The sequence below is a fragment of the Neophocaena asiaeorientalis genome, unplaced genomic scaffold (assembly GCF_003031525.2).
Source record: "Neophocaena asiaeorientalis asiaeorientalis breed wild unplaced genomic scaffold, Neophocaena_asiaeorientalis_V1.1 scaffold106, whole genome shotgun sequence".
In the NCBI taxonomy this organism is placed as follows: Eukaryota; Metazoa; Chordata; class Mammalia; order Artiodactyla; family Phocoenidae; genus Neophocaena; species Neophocaena asiaeorientalis.
In genome coordinates, this window is record NW_020172597.1 from 4266550 (window position 1) to 4278695 (window position 12146).

General features: G+C 42.1%; 1 protein-coding gene across 2 annotated transcripts in view; it reads left to right on the forward strand.

The window, feature by feature from the left end:
* The window catches only part of ZMPSTE24 (zinc metallopeptidase STE24), a 46111-nt gene that overhangs the window by 8204 nt on the left and 25761 nt on the right, over nucleotides 1–12146 (forward strand). For both annotated transcript variants that reach the window (XM_024738867.1, XM_024738868.1), the window contains exons 3-5: nucleotides 962–1048; nucleotides 10798–10914; nucleotides 11295–11447. In XM_024738867.1, the coding sequence (XP_024594635.1) occupies nucleotides 962–1048; nucleotides 10798–10914; nucleotides 11295–11447 (357 nt within the window). The remainder of the gene's footprint in view (nucleotides 1–961; nucleotides 1049–10797; nucleotides 10915–11294; nucleotides 11448–12146) is intronic.

Sequence of the window (12146 nt, forward strand, 5' to 3'; positions counted from 1 at the left end):
TGTGTGTGTGTGTGTGTGTGTGTGTGTGTGTGTGTGTGTATATTCTTAAAAAGCATATGTAAACCGCTTTATTATTTATGGATACATATATAAAAATGGAAAGTAGATTGGAAAGACACCTAAGAAATATATGATAGTGCCCAAACCCCTCAAAGCCACAAGGAACCATGCCTGAACGGATGGGAATATTGTACTTCTAACCAAGGAGTGTGATCACACTCCGGGGCTCCACAAGTGAAGAAACAGTGCGTTGACTCCTCTGGGCAAAATGATTCCACGAACTTGGTATCTGTTGTGAGAAGCCGTGTTTTGTAAGCATGTATTCTTTTCACATTTTAAGAGCTGCTCCCTCGTTCATATGTCTTATTGGTTTGGTGAATATCTGTGTTCGCTTTATCTGCCCAAGACAAAGGGTGGTGCTGAGAAAGTGCCTTACTCCTATGATACCCTGACTCCTACCTCAGGATTCACTTTTTCCTGACCCAGAGAAGGCTCTGATAGCTCATTCTGTCCCCCAACATGGTAGGTGGGCATGGCTCTGTACTTATACCGATACTAATACTTTGTCCTAACCAAGAGGCTATTTCCTTTCAAGGAAAAGCCAGCTATGGAGCCATAAAGCCTGGCTCAAATTCCATTTCTTTCACTTGTTAGCTGTGGGATTTTTGACACGTTGCTTAGCCTTTCTAAGCTTAGTTCCTGATTATTAAGGTCTTTTGACAAAAGTTTTTTTTTTTCTCTGAACAGCTTTATTGAGGTAAATTAACAAATCATACAGTTCATCCATATAAAGTGTACAGGCAAAAACCTTTTAACAGTGTAAACTTAGTATCTCAATTGGTTTGTATCTGTCTAAATGCATATTTTATCCTAAATAAGATCTGTCTTTTTTTTTAATGTACTTTCATATGATAGTTTCTAGTACTGCTTCAATGTGACCAACATGTGCTTTGTTTTATAGCTTATTCTTCTCTTTGGAGGAATCCCTTATCTCTGGAGACTCTCTGGGCGGTTCTGTGGCTATGCTGGCTTTGGACCAGAATATGAGGTATGTCATTCATTAGCATATATTTGTCAGTCTTTCTTTTTCCTTGGCCAGCTTTCTACTAAAGTTAATTTTTTGGCTCCTACCGTTATTAGGCTTCTCTGTCTCTGCAGTCCTTGTTGACCTGTGTTAGCATAATGCAAGTTACTGTAGCAAACCCCAGCATTTCAATGGCTTATTACAGTAGTTTATTTCTTAATCACATAATAACCCAGTGTGAGTATTTTGGGTGTCAGCAGGTGACATCTTTTATGTGGTAAGTCAGAGACCCAGTCTCTTCTTATATGGCTCTGCCATTCCCTAAGTGCCCCTAAGTTCTCTGCATCCAACAGGCAGATGGAATGAGAGGGTGGAGAAAGAACATCCTCTTCTTAACTCTCTTGGCTCCGAAGTGATACCTGTCCTTTGCATTCACATTTCATTGGTGAGCCAGTCATTTAGTCTCAGATGCAAGAGAGCTGAGTGATGTAGTCTCTGGTAGGCAGCTGCTTCTTGGGAACAACTCTATGAAAGGGGAAGTATGAATTATGTTGAACTCACGCTAAGCAGATACCCTGTGCCACACATGCTTAGCAGATACTTTCAACAGAGACAGAGAGTATACCTCTTAGAATCTCCACTGAGCTGCTTGAGTTGACTGCCCACTCTTCCAGGAATTCCAGTTATTGGAATTAAAGCCTTCGACCTGAGACTTTCTGCCTGTAACGGATGCTGGGACACTGCTTTTGACTTTTTCTTGGAAATTGCCAAGTCTGTTCTCTCCTTCCTGATTGTTTATTTGAAATGATGGGTCTTATCTATACATGTAGGTACCTTGGGCTTTAATTCAGCTCATCCTGTATCCCTTTTCTGTGTACCGTTTTCTAAAGGAGCCAAACATCTTTAAGACCTCTTCTTCCTGTGATATCTCTGTATCTTCATAGACTCTGTCCTGACCTGCTATATGCGCTGTTAGAGTTTAATTGCATGTTCTCTGTATTGTTTCATAAAAAATTTAAGGTGGTTTTGTATAAACATGACTGGCTCCTATTTTAGTTCCCATTTTCAATGTCACTTTCTCAGAGAGGCCTTCTCTGACCACGCTCATCTAGAATAGCATCCCTCTGTCACTCTTCTTTTTTTTTTTCTCCCCCAGCCGAGCCACGTGGCTTGTGGGATCTTAGTTCCTCAACCGGGGATTGAACCCAGGCCCTTGGCAGTGATAGCGCACAGTCCTAACCACTGGACTGCCGGGGGATTCCCCCTCTGTCACTCTTTAGTGAAGCATATCACCTTATTTTATTTTCTTTATAGAGGCACTTACCACTATTTGCATTTATCTTACTGTTTATTCGTTTACTTTTTATCTGTCACCCTGACAAGACTTTTAAGCTCCAAGGGGACAGAGACCTTATATATTTTCTTCACTGCTGTGACTTGTGCCTAGAACAATGCCAGTCATGGTGTACGTACTCCATAAGTATTTGTTGAACGAATAAACCCAATTTATATACATACATATAAAAATATTCCTTATGTTAATGGAACATATTTTATATAATGTTCTGAGACATTATTTTTGTATTTAACAATGCTTTAGAGATCTCTTCCTGTCTGTTTATATAGATCTTTGTTTTCTTTAATGGCTGCATGGTACTGAGTTGGGTCAGTCCTCACTCTGCACAGTCCTCACTCTGCACAGTTCTGATATACACACATTTCACTTACCATGGTTTAGTTAGTAACACCAGTCTCTCAGCAGCTTCAAATTTCAGTTACCACAGTATGTTACAGGCATAACTGCATAAAGTACAAGTTCCCTGCTAGCTCTTCAGTTCACAGATCACTGTGCAAATAACAGATGCTCATGCAGTGACCAATCATGTCACCCTTTTCAAATTCTGCTGCACGTCTGCTATTCAGTGATTCGGAGCGTGCAGTCGTCTTGCCTCCTGGTCTCCCGGCTATACATCCACATGACATTTTACAAAGATGGATCACTGAAAGAGGGAATTGGCCAACAAAGATGAAAGTGTAGCAAAGAAATAGAAGATGATAACACTGGAATTTAAATTCAAATCTAGGAACTTCCCTGGCAGTCCAGTGGTTAAGACTCCACGCTTCCACTCAGGGGGCATGGGTTCAATCCCTAGCTGATGTACTAAGATCCTGCATGCCGTGCGGTGCGGCCAGAAAAAAGAAAAAGAAATTCAAATCTAATGTACATGGTACAGAGGAAACAGCTGACCACATTCCCACCTGAAACAAGCTTTTTTGGTTTTTGTTGTTTCATAATGTATGAAGCACTAAAATGCCCTTTCCCTGGATCCTCACCAGTACTTATTATATACATGATTTTTAACTTTTGCCAGTCAGGGAAAAAATGTTATTGTGCTGTTATTTCATACAACTTATTGAATGGAACTTGTTGAATGGAAAAGTCACTTATGAAGCAACATAAGTAAGTAAAAGTGTGTGTGAATATCCATACAGATTTTTAATATAACTAGTGTCCTGGTGATGAACATTTAGATTGGTTCAATCTTCCTTCCTCCCCCTCTGCCTTCCTTCCTTCCTTTCTTCCTCCGCCTGCCTCCCCCAGCTCCCTTCCTTCCTATGTTGGGTCTTCGTTGCTGCACGCGAGCTTTCTCTAGTTGTGGCGAGCGGGGGCTACTCTTCGTTGCAGTGCATGGGCTTCTCATTGCAGTGGCTTCTCTTGTTGCGGAGCACAGGCTCTAGGTGCTTGGGCTTCAGTAGTTGTGGCACACGGGCTTAGTAGTTGTGGCACACAGGCTTAGTTGCTCCGCAGCATGTGGGATCTTCCTGGACCAGGGCTCGAACCCATGTCCCCTGCATTGGCAGGCGGATTCTTAACCACTGAGGCACATTACGTTTATTGTTCACTTTATTTCTATTATTATTACATTGTAAAATATAATGAAATAATTATACAAGTCACCATAATGCAGAAACAGTGGGAGCCCTGAGCTTGTTTTCCTGCAACTAGATGATCCCATCTGGGGATGACGGGAGACACTGACACCCGAAGTGTGTTGCTTATGTCCATCTACTCTGTGATCTCGTTTTGGCTGCTGTCACTGCAGAAAACCCTGCTTCACAAAGACAGGATGTTGGAAATGGAAGCAGGCTTTTCAGTGCATTTGTGTCAATCTCAGGATATTCCACCTTGATTTTCATCCAGAATGTATGGAGATTTGAAGTTGTCTTAAACACACTTTTAAGGCCACTGTCATTTACGATCTCAAGCAGTTGATCCTCTTCTGGCACAGACAAAGTTAGTTCACCTGGCTTATTCACAAATGGGTTGCAGATCCATTCCTTGCCAGTTCGGGGGTCTTTTGTGGTTGGGAAGTAATGCTCAAACTCTTTTGAAAGCTGAGATAAGTGATCATGCACCAGCTGGGAGAAAGAAGGCCCTCGCTCAGTCTCTTTCAAAATCTCTGCTAATGTTTGAAACATGTCAGAAATCCTAGTGTTCACTTGTCGACCCCATAATTCCAGTTTGGCTCTGAATGCAGCCACTTTATCTGTCGACTTGAGCACAGTTGTTCTCCCCTGAAGTGACAGATCGAGTTCGTTGAGCAGGTTGAATATGTCACACAAGTAAGCAAGTTTTGTGACCCATTCTGTGTCAGTGAAATGTGCTGCCAGTGGGGACTGTTTTTCTAAAAGAAATTTCTGGAGTGGCTCTCGTTACCTCAGAAACTCTGGCCAGTGATCTACCTTTAGAAAGCCATCTCACTTCTGTGTATAAGGGAAGACATGGGACTTCCTTGGTAGGCTAGTGGTTAAGAATCCACCTTCCAGGGCTTCCCTGGTGGCGCAGTGGTTGAGAATCAGCCTGCCAATGCAGGGGACATGGGTTCGAGCCCTGGTCTGGGAAGATCCCACATGCCACGGAGCAACTGGACCCGTGAGCCACAATTACTGAGCCTGTGCGTCTGGAGCCTGTGCTCCACAACAAGAGAGGCCGCTATAGTGAGAGGCCCGCGCATTGCGATGAAGAGTGGCCCCCGCTTACCACAACTAGAGAAAGCCCTTGCACAGAAACGAAGACCCAACACAGCCATAAATAAATAAATTTAAATAAATCATATCTTTAAAAAAAAAGAATCCACCTTCCAATGCAGGGGACGCGAGTTTGCTCCCCGGTCAGGGAACTAAGATCCCACGTGCTGCAGGGCAACTGAGCCCTTGCGCTGTGGATCCCATGTGCCACAACTAGAGAGAAGCCCGCACGCCGCAACTAAGACCCAACTCAGCCAAATAAATAAAGAAAAATATATATTTTTTTTTTTAAAAAAGGAGAAGACGTGTGTGCTCTGCATCCATCTCCTCACAGAGCTGCACGAACAGATGTGAGTTAAGGGCATGTACTTTAATGTGGTTGATAATTTTAATCACATCCTGCAAAATGTTGTTAAGTTCAGGTGACATTTTTCAGCTAGCCAGCAGTTCTCTATGGATGACGCAGTGCGTAGACTCACATTCAGAAGTGACCTTTTTGACCCGAGTAGTGAAACCAGAAAGCCGTCCAGCCGTGGCAGCCACTCTGTCCATGCATATACCGACACAAAATGACCAATTCAGTTTTCCTGATATGTAATCGTTCAAAGACTTGAATAGTTCCGCAGCTGTGGTGTTGGTTGGCAACAAAAGTGCACATAACATATCCTCATGCACACCTTCCTGAAAAATATATCGCACAAAAACAAGCATTGTTGCCTTGTTGTCAACATCGGTAGACTCGCCAACCTGGATTGCGTACCGTGGTGACTCATTAATGCTCTCTAACAATTGTGCCTCAGTATCCTCTGCTATTTCATCAATTCGTCTAGTTATGGTGCTAGCTGAAAGAGGAACACGTGCCACCTTTTGAACTGCAGCCTCTCCTAAAAGTTCATGACAAATGTCCTCAGCAGCAGGCAGGTTCAACTCTTCACCGGTAGTAAAGGACTTCCTAGCTTTAGCCATGCGGTTAGCCACTAAGAGTGATGCTCTCGGTGCAGACACATTTGATGAAGCGGTGGCCTTCAATAATTGCTTCTGTTCTTCGTGTTCATGGTTTTTTTCCTTTGAAAAACTCCAAACGCTTGTCTTTCAATGCAGGTGCTTGGTCTCCATGTGGTGAAGCAGTTTTGAAGGTTTCATGGCTTCGTTGGATAGCCGGTGGCCACATATTATATAAAGCAGGCTTGGAGAGTGTGAATCCCCTGTTGCAATGAACCCGTAATTTAAGTAGGACTCTTGGTATTTTCTTTTAAATGTAGCTTTCTTTTTGTTGGCAGTCTTAGAGTCTTCTGCTGTCTCATCACTGGGTCTTTCCCCCTTTCCAAAGAAGCTCTCCAGTGACGTTTGTGTTTTTACTCATCCTGGCTAGGGTTAGCTTGGGGGCTTACCAAAACTGTGGCTGAGACAAGTACGCAGTGTGGGAAAGAGGCATGGATGGAAGTAGATAAATTAATGGGCGGGCCACACGCAGACTAAAACGTGTCGGATTCTGACTTAAAGCCTGCCACTAGATGCAGCTGTACAATTGAAGTACATCAACTCACTTGCCACAATAAAGCTGCCACCAGATGCTTAATTGTCGCTTGCCACTCACTGATAGGGTTTTGCCATGAGTCTGCAAGCAATTGATTTATCATGGTCTCTGTGCAGTCAGACCTCTCTGCTAATGATAATCTATATTTGCCGTTGTTCTCCACTGCTAGCATCACTGCCTCAGCTCCACCTCAGATCATCAGGCATTAGATTCTCATAAGGAGTGCACAGCCTAGAGCCCTCACATACACAGTTCACAGTAGGGTTCACGCTCCTATGAGAATCTAATGCCGCCGCTGATCTGCCAGGAGGCAGAACTCAGGCAGTAATGCGAGCAATGGGGAGCGGCTGTAAATACAGATGAAGCTTCGCTCGCTCCCCCACTGCTCACCTCCTGCTGTGTGGCCTGGTTCCTAACAGACCACAGACCAGTACTGGTCTGTGGCCCCGGGGTTGGGGACCCCTGTTATAGAGCCATTATGAGCTTTTAAAGTAGAGAAGTGGAGTTTTAGATTCATCTGGTGTGTATGTAGGATGGATCGAAAGGGGAGGGATTGATATTAGGCAGGGGGACCATTTAAGAGGCTGTTTTACTGTTTAAGGCAAAACAATTTACAATGCTCTTGGAATCTTAGTGTTTTAAGGAGGGAATAAGCCTACTGATTGGGGAATTAGACTTCCTGTTCATCTTCTTTAAGAAGAAAAATGGTTTATTGATAGAATTATTCATTTAAAATGGTATTTATGCATAAGACAAGTGAGATTAAGAAGAACTCAAGTTATCTTAAATTAATTCAAGGCTCCATACATAGACGATTTATATATTAGTGCAGAAGGAACTTGAATTTATGGCATACGTTGATAAACTAGGGAGAATGGAGAATGTTTCAGAAGACTACAGGTGAGCAAAATCTAGACTTTCAAAAGGAGAGAATGGTACATTCTGTGCAGAATGCTAAACTTGATAATCAGTGCCTTATCACAATTCTTCAGTGAATTGTTAAAGAAGAGATGTATGAACTTTAAAAAAAAGAGTAGAGGGACTTCCCTGGTGGTCCAGTGGTAGAGAATCCACCTCCCAATGCAGGTGATGCAAGTTCAATCCCTGGTTGGGGAACTAAGATCCCACATCCTGCAGGGCAACTAAGCCCGGGCGCCACAACTACTGAGCCCACGCACCTCAACTAGAGAGCCTGCGTGCCGTAAACTACAGAGCCCACGTGCTCTGGAGCCTGTGCCACAGCTAGAGAGAGAAAACCCACACGCCACAACTACAGAGAAGCCTGCGCACCGCAACTAGAAAGAAGCCCTCATGCCTCAACGAAGAGCCTGCGTGCCACAACTAAGACCCGATGCAGCCAAAAAAAAAAAGAATAGAGCCCAGGTATAATCCCAGAGCAGCTTGTGAAGGGCACATGATAAAACATTTTATAGTTAATCTGAAAGACTAAAGGCAGAGAAAGAGCCAGAAAGATTCTGAATAAGTAAAATAATGAGTGGTAATTTTTAAATATTAAAATGTATCATAAATTTTAAATAGTGTATTGGTACCAGAAACAGGCCTAACTAAGTATATGTAATCTTGGTATCTGATAAAGGTGGCATTTCAGATTGGTGAGGAATATATAGGTTATAAATTTTCTTAGGACAACTGAGAAAAAAATAAATTCCAATTTTATATCCTCCAAGAAAAAGAAAGACTTAGATGAATTGAGTATTTAAATATAAACAAAGATACATTGACAATACTTAAACAAAAAAAAACTATACTTTTTTTAAACTTTTTATTTGATATTGGAATATAGCCGATTAACAATGTTGGGATAGTTTCAGGTACACAGAAAAGGGACTCAGCCATACATATGCATGTATCCATTCTCCTCTAAATTCTGCTCCCATCCAGCCTGCCACATAACACTGAGCAGAGTTCCCTGTGCTGTACAGTAGGTCCCGGTTATCCATTTTAAATATAGCAGTGTGTACATGTCAATCCCAAACTCCCTGACTATCCCTTTCCCACTTCATTCCCCCTAGTAACCATAAGTTCGTTCTCTAAGTCTGTGAGTCTGAAGAAACTATAAATTTTAATATCTAGAGTTTTTAATTAATTAATTAATTAGTTAGGCTGTGTTGGATCTTCGTTGCTGCGCACGGGCTTTCTCTAGTTGCGGTGAGCGGGGGCTACTCTTCATCACAGTGCACGGGCTTCTCATTGTGGCAGCTTCTTTTGCTGTGGAGCACAGGCTCTAGGCACGCAGGCTTCAGTAGTTGTGGCTCGCAGGCTTTAGAGCGCAGGCTCAGTAGTTGTGGCGCAGGGGCTTAGTTGTTCCGTGGCATGTGGGATCCTCCCGGACCAGGGCTCGACCCCGTGTCCCCTGCATGGGCAGGCAGATTCTTAACCATTATGCCAACGGGGAAGTCCCAAAAGAACACTTTAGAAAAAATTGAGTACCTCAACACCAAAATGGGCAAAGGCAGAAATTCGTATGATCATACAATACATGAAAAATATAAATCCATGCTGACAATCAAAGAAATGTGTTTTAATACAACAATGAAGAATCGAGGAGTTGTGCTTCTTTCTTTGTTTTGGCCTATCATATCATATTGGGTAAAAAACAGTTAAAAGAATCATAGGACAGAATTGTTGAGGGATAGGGAACTAGTCTCATGGTGCTGTCAGACTGAAAACTAGTATAGTTTTTCTAGAGGACACCTTGGCAGTTTGTATCAAAAATCTTTTAAAATTTAAGTTTGACACCAGGGCTTCCCTGGTGGTGCGGTGGTTGGGAGTCCACCTGCCGATGCAGGGAACACGGGTTCGTGCCCCGGTCCGGGACGATCCCACATGCTGCGGAGCGGCTGGGCCCGTGAGCCATGGCCACTGGGCCTGCGCGTCCGGACCCTGTGCTCCGCAACGGGAGAGGCCACGGCAGTGAGAGGCCCGCGTACCGCAAAAAAAAAAAAAAAAGTTTGACATCAGACATTTCACTTTTACGAATTTATGGGGAATGAATGAAACAGGTTCATTGTAGCATTGGAATGAATGCTACATACATAATGGAAATATATGTAATGGAGCCATTAGCAATGAAGTAGATCTATATTTAGTGATATAGAAAGATGTTCGTGATATGTTAAATGAGTAAAGCAGGTATTCAAACAATCTATACAATATGGTTGTATTTTTTGAAGATGGGATTCCGATTCAGTAATTTTGAGGAAGGTCCTGGAATCTACTTTTAAAAAATTTCTCATTTCCCATTTGGGGACAAATGCTGGCATAAACCACCCTGCATGTTGTAGCCAGACAAATCTCCTTTTTTCCTCTTCCCGTCTCCCTCTTCCTATGTTTAGAAACATAGTGGCTGCATCTTTACTACCAAGTCAAATATGCTTTGGTGGTGTACTCACACTTGAAAGAATTCAGTTTTACACTGAGGAGTAAGAAGGAGAGTGATGGTGTGGTGGGAGGGAGAGCGAGGGTTTTATTTGCTTCATTGCCTTCCCCTCCCTCCAAGTCCCTTCATACCAATTAGCCCTCATCCTCCACTGTCACAGGAAAAGATATTTGTGAAGAAAAATGAGGCAGTTCTTGGCTTTTGATCTCCTAAGGACCTGTTGTTAAGGCAATTAAAGGAGTTCTAGAGGGTTATTTTCTCTCTTGAGTTTTGGCTCTGTTAAAACTTTAGCACACTCTGCCCCACCTGCCCTGGCCCAGCTTTCCTGATGCTCCATTATGTGTCTCTGCCTGGTCCCAACTAGACCCATCATCTTGTCATCTTTCACTTTTAAGGTGCTCTTTTCTTTCTCCTTGCTTTTGCAAATTGTGTGGAATTTCTCCTTGCCTCTTCTGTCCCACTAATTTATCTCTTTCTTCAGAGTAGCATTCCATTTCTCATCAGTGTTGTAAGCCTTTCTTGAATTCACCAGCATATGTGGCTGAATTTAAGTTCTTTTAACCATTTTGTCTCTATGACTTCAATTAACTTTCATATGGTGCCCGTGTAATAAAAGGAAGTGTTTTAGTGCCTCCCTGTCTTGCAAATAAACTCTGAGGGTAGCAGTGATGTTTCAGGCCCGTAGAATCAAGCACATTGCTTGAGTTACAGTAAGTACTCAGCAAATACTCGTTGATTGGTTCCCTAATATTTCATTTGAAGAATGAATTAATATTAAAAAACTGCCTCTTTTTTTCTTGTGTTTAGATCACTCAGTCCTTGGTGTTTCTGCTGTTGGCTACACTTTTCAGTGCATTGACTGGTTTGCCGTGGAGTCTTTATAATACTTTTGTGATAGAAGAAAAACATGGTTTCAATCAGCAGGTAAAATAGAGAATGCAAATGTTCTCTTTTGTGCTTTTGTCCTCTGCTGGGAATAATTAAAACATAATTTGCTATTTTAGAGCATGAATTAATCGAGGGAAAAGGAACTGAAGATATGGTAAAGATCATAGTTTAAGGTCTTGCCATAAACTCTTCTAGCACTAATGTCTAGTGTTTTTTCAGCTAATAACATTTAAATGAGTTTATTTTAAACTATAAAATGCAAGACATTGACTTATTGTCTTAGGCTACCTGTTGTCATGTAGTCTCACTGCCTTTTAATTTTTAAAATTGCTTTAATAATGTATCCTTTCTATTCACTTATTTGTTATTTTAAAAGCAGTTTCTTAGTTTCTCATTATGACCTTTTATTTTTTCAGACTTTGGGGTTCTTCATGAAAGATGCAATCAAGAAATTTATTGTGACTCAGTGCATTTTATTACCTGTGTCTTCACTTCTACTTTACATTATTAAAATTGGGGGAGACTATTTTTTTATTTATGCCTGGCTGTTCACACTAGTTGTGTCTCTGGTAAGTGAAATCTTTGTTTCGATTTTCTTTTACAAAATGTTCCTTGGTGAGATAACTGTCATTTAATCTTGATTAGCATCTAAATGATTCTTAAGAAGCAGAAGAAATATAAATAGGTGCTCATATAAATTCCCCTTCTGTTTTCTGCTTTTAGCTATAGAAATGGGAGAGTTGACTCTGACCATAGATTTTCTTCTCCTTATACTGGCTCTTACAGATTCTAGAAGCTAGTTGTTAGTTACCTTTAATGATGCAGTTGTCAAGCAGTTTGGGGCTGTGCATTTGTGAGTTGCCACCAGAGTGATGACTAAGTTTGACAATTTGATGACTCTTGACTGAGCTTCAGTGTCTAAAAACCATGGATATTTTGGAGAGAGAATAGATGTAAGCGGGATAAGAAAAAGAAAGCATAAACGTGTCTGCTTTCTCCTGCCCTCCTTCCCCTGCCTTTCCCTTCCTCCTCTCCCCTTTGCCCTTTACCCCTTCTTCTCTGTCCCTTGCCCCCTCCTCCTGCCCCTCCCCCTCACCCTGCCTCTTCCCTTTTCCCCCCACAGCCCTCCCTTCTTCCCTCTCTTCCTTCTCCCTCCTTTTTCCTCTCTCCGCTTCCCCATTGTCCCTTCTTCACATCTTCTTTTCCTCTTCTCTTTCCGATATTCCAAACTGCTTCACAGCACAAACACTACAACACAATCAAAATGG